Source organism: Trichomycterus rosablanca, chromosome 3 (assembly GCF_030014385.1).
Source record: "Trichomycterus rosablanca isolate fTriRos1 chromosome 3, fTriRos1.hap1, whole genome shotgun sequence".
Lineage (NCBI taxonomy): Eukaryota > Metazoa > Chordata > Actinopteri > Siluriformes > Trichomycteridae > Trichomycterus > Trichomycterus rosablanca.
The window spans coordinates 53100545-53119273 of NC_085990.1; the positions used below are offsets into that span (position 1 = coordinate 53100545).

General features: G+C 41.7%; 1 protein-coding gene across 1 annotated transcript; it reads left to right on the forward strand.

Moving 5' to 3' along the window:
- Window positions 1-3127: 3127 nt before the first annotated feature.
- tapbpl (TAP binding protein like) lies at window positions 3128-18465 on the forward strand. The gene is made up of 10 exons (XM_062992243.1): window positions 3128-3173; window positions 8389-8589; window positions 8679-8957; window positions 10247-10447; window positions 13871-14038; window positions 14128-14231; window positions 14995-15223; window positions 16531-16533; window positions 17146-17219; window positions 18407-18465. Exons 1-9 carry the CDS (start codon window positions 3128-3130, stop codon window positions 17217-17219), a joined length of 1305 nt encoding a protein of 434 aa, XP_062848313.1. The 3' UTR covers window positions 18407-18465.
- The last annotated feature ends 264 nt before the right edge of the window (window positions 18466-18729 follow it).

Here is an 18729-nt window from a genome sequence, read left to right on the forward strand (position 1 = left end):
GTCTAAATTTGCCTCTTGTTTGGGATGTTTTGCAGTCGTCATAATGTCTGTTATAATAATAATAATATTTTTTTCTTTCGGCTGCTCCTGTATTTAGGGCAGCCCCGGTTCTGGACTGCTTTGCTTGGGGGGGCAGTAAAACCTAATGAGGGGGCATGTTGATAGTCATGTTTTTGAAGCCAGAAATATATTCAAGGCTTGATTTGTGCATGAATGATGACAGCCAAGCTATTGATACTGGCTTAAAGTGATGTATGAGGTAAAGAAATAAAAATGCATGTTTTCTAACTTAAACTTAAAACCCAATGATTAAAAAATACATGTTGATTATGTAAATGGAGAAAAAAGATTATCTAATTGTATTTCATTTTAATACGCCCCCTTAATTAAATTGCCATTACTAATAGAACAACTCTATTTCTTGAAAGGCTTTAATACAAATTTAAGTCAAAGCTGACAAATGTACCTACACACAGACTGAGAATATTCAAATGTGGAAATAGGAATGAGTGAGAATATTTATATTATTGGGAAATTAAAATATAAAGAAAACAAAAGAATACTAATTCTGTAAAAAAAAAGTGTTTACCAGTATACCTGCCTCTCGCTCACACTAACAGAACATATACTGCCGAACTGAACTGTTTGGGGCAGTCTGCCGATTTTTATATGACTCAAAGAGCCAATCAGGAATAAGCAAGGAAATATCTTCACACTGTAAAACAAAATGCATTTTTGTGATTGGTTCAGAGATAATTTTAAAAATAGCCGTTGCTTGCATTGTGCTTGGGGGGGCAAAGACACAATTTGGGGGGGCAATGCCCCCCTCAGCCCCCCCCTAGCGCCGGCCATGATTTAGGGGTAGTCTCAACAAATCTGATCCTTATACCAGACTCGGCACTGTTTTTTACGCCGGATGCCCTTCCTGACACAACCCTCCCATTTCTACCCGGGCTTGGGACCGGCACTGAGAGCACAATTACAAGTGGACCTCGCAATGCCTAGACTGTTCCGTCCAACAACCCGACCTCGCTAAGATTCGAGCCCTGGATCCCCAGAGCTCAGCAACAGTGGGCTAGTGCAGCGGTTCTTAACCCCTTTTTTTCCTTTTGGACAGTTCCCCTTGACACAGACTATGATGTTATTCTTACACTGTCAGTGAGGATGATAAAATAGTTTTGTGTTATTTCTCATAGGACATTTGATGAATTCATGATGGTGTAAATCTTATTTGCATTTTCTGATTTTGGTTGATGTTGTGGGTTTATTTCTGCTGAACTGGTGGTAGAAGCATGGGCGGCTCGTTCCTTAGGGCGATCGGGCGACGCACCACCAAAGGGCGAAAGGGAAGAAATTTTTCTATCACATTCAACCAGTGTTAAACTAGCTGTGACTGTTCTGGACAGTCTGTCTTGCCTCTGTATATCATAGTCCAATCAGCGTCGAGTCGTGTTCCGTACAGTACCGCCCCTTTTGGGCGATTTCAGTTTAATTGAAAATCGCCCCGGATTGCTCTGATAGACTCTCATATTAAGGCTCTTTTTTTTTTAACTGTAGGCACTGCAATACAATCTGAATGGGTTCCGGGAGGGCTTGCACTTACATGCTTGCGTCACGCGTAACCTGGTGTAGCGATAATTGGATCAGCTAGCGATCTCGTCACCATGACTACCATTACCTCAGTTCGGAGCAACTCCATCGTGTCATTAAGGGAAATGCCATTCAGTCATTGTAGTAATCAGGATAAATTAGCAGCTTAAGAATTAGGGCCACCCAGACCAAATTTAAACATCAAGCAAGTATCTACAGAGGGGGTAAAATCATATTAGTTAAGTAAATTACAAGTAAGTAATGTCATTTTTAAATTGTGAATTGTGATTGCACTTATTGTATCTCCCCGATTGTTTAATTGTACTTCTTTATTCATTGCATATCAGCCCCGATGCCAATCATTATTCTGGATCTGCTGCACCTAAAATAAAATGCTGATGAAGACTGAATTAAATTGTTAGTGTGAAGCTTTACTTCATTTTATGATTAATGGTAAAGCTGCTCTCTCTCCATGTTCAAAGTTATTTGTGAGGACAAACTGACAGATGACTTAAGATGTTAATTATTTAAGCTTTAATTTAGCCATTGAACGGGTCACCTTGGCCATCATTGCAACAATTGGGCTCACTGTGGCCCCCAGGTCGAGAAACTCTGGGCTAGCATATTGTACCACTTCAATAATAATAATAATAATATGATGATAATATGATAATATGATATGATATGAAGAAGGTCCTGGGTTTGATCCCCAGGTGGGGCGGTCCGGGTCCCTTCTGTGTGGAGTTTGCATGTTCTCCCCGTGTCCGCGTGGGTTTCCTCCGGGTGCTCCTGTTTCCTCCCACAGTCCAAAAACATGCAGTCCGGTTAATTGGAAACACTGAATTGTCCTATAGGTACTGAGCCGCTAGATGCACAAACTAGTGCACTGTAGTGCCGGTCCCAAGCCCAGATGAATAGGGAGGGTCGTGTCAGGAAGGGCATCCGGCACAAAAACTGTGCCAAATCCCGCCGGTGACCCCTAACAGGAAGAAGCCAGAAATGCCGACCCCGTAACCGAAAAACGGGACAAAGGCTGAGGAACAAGAAGAAGAAGAAGAAGAAGAAGAAGAAGAAGAATATGATACAAACATCCTTCTCTGGTTGGCTAATCAGAGCATCTTAGCAGTAAACATTAGCTTAGCTAATAGCTTAGTAAACACACACACACACACACACACCTCTTTCACTTTCACTTTAGATCCGGATCTGAATTGATCGTTTGTAGCTTTAAATGAAGATTAATGAGAGGCAGATTAATAAAAACACATTATTAGAGCAGATAAATGTAGTATAAACACAGATATCACCGCCTGTGTAGAGCAGTTCAGTATTTATACAGAATTATAGCTCTTACATTAACTATAGAATAAAAGTGAAAGTAAAATGAACCGGGGGATTTAATCTAAACTGCAGCAGATCTTCTGGACTGAGCTCTTCATTCTTCTCTGATCATTAAGAGTAAATGTGTTAGTGTTACATGTAACAGAAACGTGTTTATTATCTTTGACTGTTTTATATTTATTGTAAAGTTAGCGATATGTTTAAAATCCTGGTTGTTGCTTGGCTGAGCGCACTGGTACAAGGTAAGTCTTTATTTATATTCCTCAGTTCATCCAGTGTTTTAAATCAAACATTTCAGAATATTCGTGAATGTTAAGAATTGAGTCTGTAGTTCTGGAAAATAAGTAATAATGTCGCAGTTTGGTTTTGCTTAGTTGTTTGTTATATGCTGCCCTCTGCTGCACGTTGTACCATCAATCTATCAACCCGTCCATCCATTCATCCATACATACATACATCCATTCATTTATTTATTCATCCATCCATTCATACAAACATACATACGTCTATTCATCCATCCATCCATTCATACATACATTCATCCATCCATTCATACAAACATACATACATATGTCTATTCATCCATCCATTCATACAAACATATATACGTCTATTCATCCATCCATTCATACATACATTCATCTATCCATCCATTCATACAAACATACTGTACATATGTCTATTCATCCATCCATCCATTCATACAAACATACATATGTCTATTCATCCATCCATACATACATACATAGACACATTCATACATCCATCCATACATCCATTCATCCATCCATCCATTCATACATCCATTCATCCATCCATCAAAATCAGAATCAGAATCAGAATCTTTTTATTCGCCAAGTAGCAGATGTACAAGGAATTTCTTTAGGTGCAGGTGTCAACATACATACAAGTTAAATAGTAAAAGGTACACTATATCTAAACGTATAATAAACAATAAACAATGGTATATATATACATAGAATACAATAAACAATATAGTAGTGAAAAAAAATTGTGCAATAGAGATTATTTACACATAAGGTGCATATGTGCATTAACTATTAAAATGCGGGAAGCTTGTGTGAAACCCACGAGCATTTATTAAAACGGAGGGATGTGGGAGTAGTCCTTGTTGAGTAAGCTGATTGCCTGGGGAAAGAAGCTGTGGAGGTGGCGGTTTGTACGAGTCTTTAATGCTCTCACTCTATGTCTCCGCTGAGATGAGAACCTCTGAAAAAATGAGTGACCGGGGTGAGAAGAGTCTGCCATAATCTTCCTTGCCCTCTTTTTCATCCTAGAGGAGTATAGATCTTCTAGGGTGGGAAGACGACAGCCGATGATTTTCTCTGCACATCTCACTGTACGCTGTAGCTTACGTTTGGTGTGCAGAGACGCCGAGCCAAACCAGACGGTGATAGAAGCTGTGATGATGGACTCGATTATCGCAGTGTAGAATTGAACCAGCAGAGCTTGGGGCAGTCTAAGTTTCTTAAGCTGTCTCAGGAAGTACAAGCGCTGCTGGGCCTTCTTCATAACTGCTGTGCCATGCCTGTCCCATTTAAGATCCTGTTGGATGGTCGTGCCCAGGAATTTACAGGACTCGGCTCTGCTGACTGGAGCCGTGTATGACCAGTGGAGGCAGTGGAGAAGGTTTTTTCCGGAAGTCAATGATCATCTCCACCGTTTTTTGTGTGTTTAGCTCCAGGTTGTATTTACCACACCATGACACCAGCTGTGTTAATTCCTCCCGGTATGTGGACTCGTCGTTGTTTGAAATGAGTCCGATCAGGGTAGTGTCATCTGCAAATTTAATGAGCTTAACTGAGTTGCTGTTAGATCTGCAGTCATTGGTGTAGAGGGAGTAGAGCAGAGGAGAGAGCACACATCCCTGTGGAGCGCCAGTGCTGAGGCAGAGAGGATCCGAAATGTGGTCACCCACCTTTACATACTGTTTCCTGTTAGACAGGAAGTTGTGGATCCAGTAGCAGATAGATGGGGGTACATTGAGCTGCCACAGTTTTTGAAGCAGAAGGTCAGGAATGATATTGTTAAAAGCAGAACTAAAATCTACAAACAGCACACGAGCATACGTAGAAGGGCTGTCCAGGTGTTGCAGGATGTAAGAGAGAGCCAAATTAATGGCATCATCTACAGACCTGTTGGCTCTATATGCAAACTGGAGAGGATCCTGAAGGTCATGAGTCATAACTTTAAGTTGTTGAAGTACCAGTCTCTCAAAACACTTCATCACCACAGATGTTAGGGCCACTGGTCTGTAGTTGTTCAGGCAGGAAATCTTCTGCTTTTTTGGAACTGGAACGATGACAGAGGTTTTGAAGCATGCAGGAACAGCAGACATGTTCAGGGACTGATTGAAAAGATCAGTGAGGATGGGAGATAGTTGATCAGAACAATGCCTGAGTGTAGCAGGTGAGACGCCATCAGGTCCAGCAGCTTTCCTGATCTTCTGTTTCCTGAGAACACAGCCGACCTGCTGTTCAGTGACGGTGATGGGTGGAGGTGGGGTGGGGGTTACAGGTGTTGGGGGTGAGGTGTGAACAGGCAGCAAACAATTTGTGGCAGACAGACTAAAGCTTGGCAGGGGGGAGGAGGGAGATGTCCTTTGTGTTTCAAATCTCGAATAGAAGTTATTGAGCTGGTTTGGCAGCAGGGGGTCCACAGTTGCGTTTGATGGATTGGGTTTGTAGTTTGTGATGGATTGAAGTCCTTTCCAGATGGAGGAACAGTCATTTGAGGAGAATTTCTGCTCCAGATTTTTCCTGTATTTGTGTTTGGCAGCTTTAATTCCCTTGTTTAATGTCTTCTTTGCTTTTCTGTAAGCATCGCGGTCCCCACTTTTAAAAGCCATCTCTTTTTCTTTGAGCAGTTCCCTAAGTTCATTTGAGAACCAGGGTTTATTGTTCTGATATGCATAGATGGTCTTTGATGGGATGCAAGTCTCTTCACAGAAGCTTATGTATGAGGTGACTGCATCCGCATAGTCGTCCAGGTTGTTATTTGCAGATTTAAAGGAGTCCCAGTTTGTTGAATCCAGACATTCCTTTAAATTCTCTATGGCTTCATGAGACCAAATTTTCACTGACTTCCTCTCAGGCTTTGTGGTTTTAAGCTTTTGTTTATATGAGGGGATGAGATGAATAAGTGAGTGGTCAGAGTTACCAAGTGGGGCACGAATTGAGGCCTGGTAAGCGTCCTTGATGGTGCTGTAGCAGTGGTCGAGAGTCTTATCTTCTCTGGTGGGACAATCGATCAACTGTTTATATTTAGGCAGTTCAGCACTCAGGTTGGTGTGGTTAAAATCTCCCATGATGATGATAGGAGAGTCTGGGTGTTGCTGCTCAACTTCTATAATCTGGTCAGCCAGCTGTTGTTGGGCTAGGCTGGCATGTGCCATTGGATGAATGTATACTCCAACCAGAATAATAGAATTAAATTCCCGGGGTGAGTAGAATGGTTTACAGCAGATAGTCTGTGCACCATCTGTGGTTAATATAGAAACACACTCCTCCGCCTTTAGTTTTCTGAGTGAGAACAGGGTCGCGGTCTGCTCTGTGCAGTGAAAAACCGGGAAGCTCCACCGCAGCATCGGGAATTGTGTCATTTAACCACGTCTCACTGAAGCACAAAGCAGAAGCGATAGAGAAGTCTTTAGTCGTTCTTACCAGCAGTTTTAATTCGTCCATTTTATTGCTGAGAGAGCGCACGTTAGAGAGAAGTATTCCGGGAAGCGCTGGTCTAAAGCCGCGTCTTCCGCGATTTCTCCGTCGCTGCTGCGCATCATAGCGGGATGCCGGCTGGTGATCTCCCGGTGCGTTACTCCGAAGAATTTCAGCTGGTATGCGCTCTAAATCCAGTAAACTGTAGTGGAGTTAAGCTGTAGTGGAGTTAAGCCTCTGATGTATAGAAGCTCATTTCGATTGAAAGTTATACGAATTGTGTTACTATACGCGAGTTTAACAAGTAAAACAAACAAACACACGAGACACCAAAACACCGTGGCTCCCTCACTGGGCGCCATAGTACACATCCATCCATTCATCCATCCATCCATTCATACATACATTCATACATCTATTCATCCATCCATCCATTCATACAAACATACATACATCCATCCATTAATACAAACATACATATGTCTATTCATCCATCCATACATACATAGATACATTCATACAGCCATCCATACATCCATTCATACATACATTCATCTATCCATCCATTCATACATACATTCATACATACATTCATACAAACATACATACGTCTATTCATCCATCCATCCATACATAGATACATTCATACATCCATTTATACAAACATACATACGTCTATTCATCCATCCATCCATACATAGATACATTCATACATCCATTTATACAAACATACATACGTTTATTCATCCATCCATACATACATACATAGATACATGAATACAGACATTCATACATACATACATTCATCCATCCATTCATCCATACATACATACATACATACATACATACATGCAAACATACATTCATCCATACATTTATACATACAAACATCTATACATTTATCCATTCATCCACCAATCCATTTATTCATCCATCCATCCATCCATCCATTTATTTATTCATCTATACATCCATCCATCCATTTATTTATTCATCCATCCATTCATTTATTTATTCATCTATACATCCATCCATCCATTTATTTATTCATCCATCCATCCATTTATTTATTCATCCATCCATCCATTTATTTATTCATCTATACATCCATCCATCCACTCATTCATTCATTCCTACATCCATACATACTTACATACATCTATTCCTCTATCTGTCTGTTGATCCATTCATCTATCCATGCATTTATCTAACCATTTATCTACACACACATCCATTTGTCCACCTGACTACACACTGGCACAGCAGATAATGTGAGTGATTCCCACACCAGAGTCTTGGGTATGTGGGTTCAGGTCTTGTCTCTGGGCACAGTAAAATGTTTGGCACATTCACCCTGTGTGCACTTGGGTTTCCTCTTGCCAAATGGTTTACTGGCATTGTTAAATTACCCCATGCTTAAGTAAACAGGTAAATAGGTCTGTGTTTGGTTCACAGACAGATACAGGATACAGTGGTAAATGAAAATAAATATACTACTACTACTACTACTAATAATAATAATAATAATAATAACTCACTGCAAACCTGATCAGGATGATGTGGGTTAAAAATATTGATTGTATGTATAAATACTAATTTTACTAGACATAACGGATCTATCAGTATTACAGTGTTATCCACTCATTATCAGAGAGAGATGTCTGTAATGCCATTTTGAAAAGCCACATGTTTCACCATAGCCTGGAGCTACTATCAGTACTGGTATTACCTTTCCACCGTGATCTAATGGGAGTATGATATATCTAACACACAGGTACAGATGTGCAGTTTGCTGACGTTGTGCTGTCCTGCTCCTTCATTGAGGACGGAGGTACGATGACCGGGTCTCACTTCGCTCGCACTCCTGCCACTCTGGTCCTGAAGGACCTTCCCATGAGCTCTGACCTCGCACCGGAAGCCATAACTCCCTACATCCCTCCAAAAACCCCGAACGCTGATGATCTGATATTTGAAGTGAAAGGTGATTGAACGACTCTTGTGTTTGTTAGCTTGTATGCTGTTCCCTGCTGTTTTGTGATGTCCGCCGTGTCTCTCCGTGTCCCCGGTTAGCGTCGTCGGTGGAGATCCCTGAAGCCGAGGCTCTCCTCCACGCTGACTGCAATGAGCAGGAAGTGATCTGTGAGCTGAGCCGTTACAATCCTCGAGGCACCACGCCCGATTCCTTACCTGCTTATTTCATCGGCTCGGTTCAGCTGGAAGGAGACGGGGTCAGCCACACCCTGGTTCTGCAGACGATAGCCGATGAGGAAGCGGAGTCCAACGCCGCATCACTAACACAGAGCAAACTTCAGCTTCCTCTTAGCGACTGGGGAACTCTGATGACGAACGGTACGCTTCACTTTCACATTCATTCACTCATTCATTCATTCATTTACACAATAGTGTGACTTATTATTTATTCATAGTTAATATTCTTGATCACACTGAATACCTGGGGGTGTGGCTGTGTTCAGAATGAACCAATCACATTCAAGCTCATGTTAAATCGTACTCAGTTCCTGCCATCAATTCCAGCGACTCTGATGAATCCCAGATAAAGTTCAGCTTCTCTAGTAGGATTTTCCTCACATTTATTTACAGCATCTTACAGTAAAACCCACAAAGAGCTTCCAAAACATCAAAGGATCCCAATGTTGAAGGGTATCAGTCAGAAAAAGGGTCCAAAAACATTTCTGAGATTTTACATACTGTATAACATGGAACATGGTAAAGAACGTCATCACCATGTGGTTAAATATTACCAAGAACTGGTCGTCACTCCAACATTGATGAGAAGACTGGTCCAGGATGCTTCCAAGAGACCAACAGGTCTGGTTGTACTACAAGTGAAATGAACAGAGGGGATTCATCATAACGGCTGCAGTTACGACCTCTGCTGGTGATTAATGGTGCTGCACAGAGACGGGGGATAATGGAGATCAGTGTGTGACTCCATGCACGATACAGATCTCAGTATGAACCCGATACTATTTTAATGTCCATTACAGTATCAGTACAGGGTGATTATTATTATGTTAACACTTGAATGACCATCTATTCCATTTATTCACAAAACCTACTTCATATGTGTAAGATGATTTACAGGACAGTGTCTACAGTGCCGATGTAAAACCCGGACACACATTTCGCCGGGAATAGATCCATTAGTGTTAACATAACTTTGACTCACCCTTTATTTGTCTCCTGATGTTTCCTGTAACTACCACAACATGTAAGGTTTATAAAACAGTGAGCCTTTTCCTCCCAATCTAGTCGTATCAAATTCCTCTATCGTATTTTGCCTCTACTGGTGCAGACCTCCACTCAAGAGTCATGACTAACACACTGTGCTCCGACACGTGTGCAGTACCGGCCGCTTCTTTTCACTTGCACCAGGAGGGTTCATAAGACGATCCGTATCACGCATAGAGAGTCACGCACTGATCCCCATTATCCCCCGTCTCTGTGCAACACCATTTATTAGCCAGCAGTTATGTTGAATCCTCTCCGGCGCTCCCACCCTCGGACGAGCCGATCATCGTCTGTATAGGCGCCCAATTGCGGATAGTTTTTACTTGTATTTACTGTACTGACACACACTCACCGTCTCCGTCTGTGCTGCTGTTTCTTCCTTGAAGCCGTCTTTGTGGTGTTCACTCGCTCTCCGTCCGTCGCGGCTCATCTGGGAGAGGACGTCGTGTTAGACTGTGGTTATAAACAAAGGGACGTCCCCACGGAGCGACGTGTGGAGCTGGAGTGGCGCTGGCAGCACAGAGGGCACGGACGGACAGTCCTGCTCATGAAAGCCAGTGAGACGGAGACCGAGAACGGAACACCAGGTGAGCTTTTGTTTGGGAGTGTAGTGTGTGGTAAATGTCAACATTTATTTCGCTTTGATGTCCTGAAGCACTCCGAGTGTAAGAGATTGTTCATTTGACAGAATCTCTTAGTGTTTGAGGGTGTTTTTAAGGTAAAAGTGGCACCACAGGAACTCAAACATGATTCACAATCAGAAAAAGTAACATTAATTATACAGTAATCATAGTTTTAGCCATTTAGCAATTATTCATCATAAGGGTGGCACGTTGGCACAGTGGGTAGCGCTGTCGCCTCACAGAAAGACCTGTAAAGTATGGGTTTCCTCCGGGTGCTCCAGTTTCCTCCTACAGTCCAAACACATGCAGTCAGGTTAACTGGAGATACTACAAACAGCCCCAAATGAGTGTGTGTATCTGTGCTGTGATGAACTGGCGACCTGTCCGGAGTGTCTCCTGCCTTTCACCCAATTAATTGGACCCACCATGACCCTGAGCAGGATACGACGGTGGTAAAAGAGACAATGAATGTATTAATTACTCATGATTATACTTTATACTGGTCTTACTTGCTATAAATGACACTGTTTACTACAGTATGAATTTGTGACCACTTTTGTGTGTTTGTGGGAATATATTAACTGTACACACTGATCAGCCATAACATTAAAACCACCTCCTTCTTTCTACACTCACTGTCCATTTTATCAGCTCCACTTACCATATAGAAGCACTTTGTAGTTCTACAATTACTGACTGTAGTCCATCTGTTTCTCTACATGCTTTGTTACCCCCCTTTCACCCTGTTCTTTAATGGTCAGGACCACCACAGAGCAGGTATTATTTAGGTGGTGGATCATTCTCAGCACTGCACTGACACTGACATGGTGGTGGTGTGTTAGTGTGTGTTGTGCTGGTATGAGTGGATCAGACACAAGAATCGTCCACCAACCAAAAATATCCAGCCAACAGCGCCCCGTGGGCAGCGTCCTGTGACCACTGATGAAGGTCTAGAAGATGAGCGACTCAAACAGCAGCAATAGATGAGCGATCGTCTCTGACTTTACATCTACAAGGTGGACCGACTAGGTAGGAGTGTCTAATAGAGTGGACAGTGAGTGGACACGGTGTTTAAAAACTCCAGCAGCGCTGCTGTGTCTGATCCACTCATACCAGCACAACACACACTAACACACCAGCACCATGTCAGTGTCACTGCAGTGCTGAGAATGATCCACCACCTAAATAATACCTGCTCTGTGGTGGTCCTGTGGGGGTCCTGACCATTGAAGAACAGGGTGAACAGATGGACTACAGTCAGTAATTGTAGAACTACAAAGTGCTTCTATATGGTAAGTGGAGCTGATAAAATGGACAGTGAGTGTAGAAACAAGGAGGTGGTTTTAATGTTATGGCTGATCGGTGTATAACTATATAAATGTGTGTATATACTGTATTTATAAAACTAAATATCCTCCAATTTTCTGTACTCTTTTATTAACATTAAACAAATAAGTATACAGTTTGATATTTAGATTGTAGGTTTATGCACCAGGTGTAGTAATTGCTCGTGTCTGAGAGACTGAGAGAAGCTTATGGTCCGGATTTAGCTCCATCTGATTTCCACCTTTTTGGACGCTCAAAGAAGCTTTAAGGGGAAGAAGATTTTCATGTGATGATGATGTGAAAGTAGTGCTACATCAGTGGCTACGAGCTTAACCACAAACATGTTTTGCTGACGGCATTAAAAAGTTGGTATGACGCTGGAAAGATGCATGAGAGGGTGACAATAATATTGAAGATTGTATCATTATTTTATGGGCAGTTGTAGCCCAGCGGTTAAGGTACTGAGCTAGTAATCGAAATGTCGCTGGCTCAAGCCCCACCACTTCCAGGTTGCCTTAAGCAAGGCCCTTAACCCTCAATTGCTTAGACCAGTGGTTCTCAAACTGTGGTACGCGTACCACTGGTGGTACGTGAAGCAGCACGAGGTGGTACGCCAGATAATCTCGGAAAAGTAATTACATGCACCGAAAAAATAAATAATTTAATAATTATAAAAATAAAAAAAAATGAAACAAAATGTGGAAATTACTAATAAAATCTGTTTCAAAGTTCTTATAATTCTGTTTTAATAAAATCAGTTTAATTAAAACGAATGTGTTTTTAAAAATATTCGGGGCTACGCAGCCACTGTACTTCATTACGTCTATACTTCACGTTCGCGGTTTCCATCTCGAAATTTCAGAAAAGTTATCAGAAAAGTTATCAGTAAAGTTATCAGTAAAGTTATCAGAAAAGTTATCAGTAAAGTTATCAGTAAAGTTATCAGTAAAGTTATCAGTAGCTCTCTCGCTTTTATCAGAGCAGATCTGTGTTTGAATCTCACTGATCTCGTTCCTGACATCACGAGGCTGCTCCGCTAAACAGGCGCACTCACTGAAATGATCAGTGGTAACTGCAGATATACTAGTGATGAGTCGTTCGCGAACGATCCGATTCTATTGAACGGATCTTTGAAATGAACGAAAGGAACCGAGTCTTTTATTTCTGCGCAGTTCTAGACTGTAATCCACCCATTCAGCTTCACATCAGTAGAGGGAATTAATCGTAAATTGTAATAAGAGCTGTTTATTGTCGATATTCAAATCCGAAACACTTTCAGTATCACGGAGAGCGACACACACACACACACACACACACACACACACACACACACACACACACACACACACACACACACAGAGAGAGAGAGAGAGAGAGAGAGAGAGAGAGAGAGAGAGAGCTAGTAGTATAATGGCAAATAATTGAGAAATAAACTATAAACTTGTTTAATTGTGTTAAATCTGATTATTTAATGGCACTTATGTTTTAAAGCAGAAACAAACAGTCACATCTCTGCACAAGAGAGGATTGTTCTGAAACTTAATGCGATGCAATCACAGTACGTCTCTTCTCTGTAGTTTTTTTCCTTTTGAAGTAACTTTTTTTTCTCGTTTAAGTGTTGTTTGAATTAGGAATTCATTTAAGGCAAGGTAGCAAAATTTGATATTAATATCGGGGGTGTCTTATAGTTTACCCAGTAGCGCCTCCCGAAGAACGAAGAGCCATTTCTTTGAACGGCTCTTTAAAAGGAACCGAGCCAAAAACTCCGGCTCCCTTCAAGAAGCCATAATTCCCACCACTAATATATACACACACACCTAATTAATGTGTGCCATATGTGGTTCTGTGATGAGAAACATAGGTGGTACTTGGAAGTTTTGGTTTGATAATGGGTGGTACTTGGTCTAAAAAGTTTGAGAACCACTGGCTTAGACTGTTATACTGTCACAGTACTGTAAGTCATTTTGGATAAAAGCGTCTCCTCCTAAATGCTGAGAATGTAAATGTAAAAACCACCACCCTGTTATTTTAATGCGTCCTTATTTGTTTTAGAGCCAGAAGTGCAAATGTCGCGAGAGGGAGTGAGTACCGACTCCACCCTGCTGGTGAAAGAAGGAAACGCGTCTCTGACCATGAAGAAGTTGGCGGTTTCGGACGAGGGCACGTACATCTGCACCATTAACTCCGGACCCTTCCAGACTCAGCAGATCGTTCAGCTGCACGTCAGACGTGAGTCTCTGATCAGTCGATGACTACATTAAGGGCGTGGTTTTAGAACTGTACTGGGTTTAAGATTTAACACCTTTATCCTTTTACAGAACCTCCCAAAGTCTTCCTCTCTCAGAAGGAAGTGATATTTCAGGATGAGACCCCCCAGCAGCTGAGCTGTAACTGCGAACGCTACTTCCCCCTGGATGTGGCGGTAAGTTTGTAAATTGACGTACAGATTTCTCTTTATGTAAAAGAGTCTCAGGCTGCATTTCAGGCTGCAGCGGTGGACTGTTTTAAGTGACGACGGTTTTCTGAAGAGCCCATGTGGCTGTATTTATCACAGTAGCATGACGGTTTCTCACACAGTGGTCAGAGTCGCGGTGGGTCAGATTAATTGGACAAAAGTCAGGAAACACCTCTGCCAGGTTGCCAGCTCATCACAGAGCAAACACACACACTTCAATTAACCTGACTGAACGTCTTTGGACTGTTTGAGGAAACCGGAGCTCCCGGAGGAAACCCACACGGACATGGGGAGAACATGCTAACTCTAAACAGAAAGGACCCTGGTTGGCCGGCCAGAGAACCAAACCCAGGACCTTCTTGTTGAGAGGCGCCGTGCTTCCCCTCAGCCAGCATTATTATCTGGGTAGTTGTAGCTCAGTGGTTAAGGTACTGGACTAGTAATCAGTAGGTTGCCAGTTCAAGCCCCACCCTTGCCAAGTAACCACTGTTGGGCCCCTAAGCAAGGCCCCTAACCCATAAAGTATCTTTAAATTTGTTTGCTATAGAAAGCAATAGATTGGAGGAAACAGTATAAAGTTTGACTTTTGAAGAAACACAATCAGCTATTAATTCTGCTTATCCAGAGCTGGATCCGGTGTGTCAGTGGTAGTGCAGGTACAGGAAGCTCCGCCCTCAGTGATAGTCTGGCACCCAGTGGTCCTGATTCATCCGTTTTGCGTTTATTATAGGTGGAGTGGTTGGCTCAGCGGCCATCGGAGGAGGAGAGCGTCTCTCTGACCAAGCAGTCGTCTCTCTCCAGCCACAGGCAGCACAGCGATGGGACCTTCTCACTGTCGTCGTTCCTATTCGTCCGTCCATCTGAAAACCCCCCCGGGACGGTGTTCACCTGCAGGGTCTCACATCCTGCCCTGCAGTCTCCCAGCGACGTCAGCCTGAAAGTACTCGAACCCGAGCCAGGTAAGAGCGTGTAACTAGCCCAAGCATCACCACAAACGTTATCATACATGTACAGTCGTGTGAAAAAGTTAGGACACCCCTTGGAAACCTGTGTCTTTTTGAACATATTTAAACATATGGACATTTGAGCTTCATGTGAACAGTACGGAGAGATGGAGCGTATATAACTAAACAAATAAAACTGTTAATAATGACTTTTAAACACAAGTTGTAAAATGTAATAAACAAAAATGGAAATTTATTGTGAGGGAAAAGTTAGGACACCGCCACATGTATTACTACTTAAAATGTCTGAAATTAGAATCTGGTCACCACATCAACTGCAATGATGAGACCATCGTTAGAGGACATTGGAGTTTTATTTAAACCTCAGACGTTAGTTTGGTTTGCTCTTGATTGTTGAAGTGAGTGTTATCACCATGGTGAGATCTAAAGAGCTTTCTGAGGCCTTCAGAAAGAAGCTTGTAGATGCATATGAGTCTGGGTAGGGATTTAAAACGATCTCAAAACAATTAGAAATCAGCCGTTCAACTGTCCACTGTGGAGACCATTATAGAACCCACGATGAATTCTTCACCTGACAATGACCCAAAACATTCCAGTAAATTCAGTCTTTATTCATTCACTGCCTTTTTTTTTACTGCTTTATCCTGGTCAGGGTCGTGGTGGGTCAGATTCACTGGGCAAAAGGCAGGAAACACCTTGGACATGTCGCCAGTCCATCACAGGGCACAAACGCACACATACACACACACTCAGGGTAATTTCTAGTGGCTCCTGTTGTTCTGACTGCATGTGTTTGGACTGTGGAAGGAAACCGGAGCTCCCAGATGAAAACCCTCGAAAAGTGCACTATGCACCACGCCACCGTGCCACCCCTTAGTCAGATCTGTTGAATATTGTGATCGGCAACACTTCTGTAAAGTGTGTTTTAGGTCTCTAATCCCGTAGTTCAGTAACGCTACAGATTTATACACCAAATTATTCATCCAAGCTGCTGTTTGTGTGTTTTAACCCAAAAAAGTCGGTCGTATTTTTACAAAAAACCTAATACAGTAGACCCTTGTGTTACAAACGGTTTACCATACGAACATTTCGGGTTACGAGCGATCTTTTTCAACTTAACGTACGAAATTCGCGAAACACGTGACATCGCGAACAAGTTGACTCGGACCGTCTCTCTCTCTCTCTCTCTCTCTCTCTATATATATATATGTATACAGTGAGAGAACATTCGGAGAGCGGACGGTGTTTTTCCAGTGTTTTCTTTATATTTTGTAAAATTCTATATTAAAATGTCCCCAGAGAAGGTGCAGAGAAAGCGTTTTTTGTTGTTGTATAATTACTCCTGCCAGTAGGTGTCACTGTGTATCAGACAGAGGGGACAGTGAGAGAGAGAGAGAAGAAGGAAGTTATTCTTTCGTGAAATTACACCTACAAAATACAACACTATTGAAATAAAAAAGGAAATAATAATAATAATTTAAGATTTAAGAGAAAATATGCTTGTATTTATAACAAAAAAGAGCATTTAAGACATTAGAAAGGTTAGGGGTAAGGGGGGGTTTGGGAGGTCTGGCACGGATTAATTCTATTTACATTATTTCTTATGGGAAAAACAGGTTTAACTAACGAACATTTTGACTAAAGAACAGAACTTCAGAACCAATTACATTCGTAAGTCAAGGGTCCACTGTAGTTGTACTTAACGTGCTCACAGCTTGTTTTTAGACATGAAACATGCTTGTTCCAAGTTATTCAGTCACAGTAAATGAACAGTAAAAAAGACTTACGAGTGTATGTAACGAAACCAAAGGCAAATCACATTCACAATAATGACTGCTTTATTTTACAAATATTATTATTAATATTAGTATAATATAAAGTCTCTAATGTGTGTTTTTGTTTTGTGTTTAATGTAGCAGGTGAATACTACTGGATGATCCTGATCACACTGGTGCTGTCAGTGATGTTTTTATATCAAGCATCAAGATAGGTTTGTATAATTTTATATTTTTATTGCATATCTATAAAGTGATGCTTTAGACTTAAAGCATCCCAAAATGTAAAAACTATAATTATTAAACATTCTTGGCTGGCAAATTTGAACTTACCGAGTACCTCAGATCATTTTTCCAGTTTCTACACTCACTGTCCATTTAATCAGCTCCACTTACCATATAGAAGCACTTTGTAGTTCTACAATTACTGACTGTAGTCCATCTGTTTCACCCTGTTCTTCAATGGTCAGGACCACCACAGAGCAGGTATTATTTAGGTGGTGGATGATTCTCAGCACTGCAGTGACACTGACATGGTGGTGGTGTGTTAGTGTGTGTTGTGCTGGTATGAGTGGATCAGACACAGCAGTGCTGCTGGAGTTTTTAAACACCTCACCGTCACTGCTGGACTGAGAATAGTCCACCAACCAAAAATATCCAGCCAACAGCGCCCTGTGGGCAGCGTCCTGTGACCACTGATGAAGGTCTAGAAGATGACCGACTCAAACAGCAGCAATAGATGAGCGATCGTCTCTGACTTTACATCTACAAGGTGGACCTACTAGGTAGGAGTGTCTAATAGAGTGGACAGTGAGTGGACACGGTGTTTAAAAACTCCAGCAGCACTGCTGTGTCTGATCCATTCATACCAGCACAACACACACTAACACACCACCACCATGTCAGTGTCACTGCAGTACTGGTGCAGGTGAAAAGAAGCGGTCGGTACCTCACACGTGTCGGAGGAGATGTGTGTTAGTCACGGGTCTAGAGGAAGAGAAATGTGATTAGGTAACTGGATATGACTAAATTGGGCAAAAGCATAAAACACATATGAGAGGCAGCACTGTACTGAATCTTAGTCAACCAGCATGCACCAGTTTAACACTGGTGTTGTGCCAAACTCTGCACCCCTGCCATCGAATGCACCATGTCATGAACAGCTTGTTATGTGTTGTACGTCAGTACAGAGACTGATTTGGATCTGGACAACCCAAATTAGAATATTTAGGACACTGGATACTAATGTTATGCATAAATGCATCTCTGCTACTGGATTAACCTGTTTACTTGATGCTGAATCTATCATAGTGATCATTTATTATTATTATTATTAATAATATTAAGCAATCATTAAAAAAAACAGTTTTATTATTCTTTCTAATGTTTTTTATGTTTATAGGTACTGAAGACAGGAACCTTGGAAGCAAAAACTGGGTACAAATAGTTAAACATGTAGGGAACAAGTTTGTGATGCCAGTACTGGGATTTGCACTGATGTCTGAGATCGTTCCTGTTCTGTAAGTGAATGTTTGGAACACACACTTCTTTGTCCAATTTTTAAAACTAGTTTTAGTTCTTTTGGTGAATAATTGTGAGTTTTATGAAAATACGCTGGGTCAGAACATACGTTCACTAATTTCTGTTATTATTTTATAATATTTATTTTAGTTTTGGTCCATTAATGTCTTGCTGATGCTTCTGATTTTAATTGGAAAACCAACA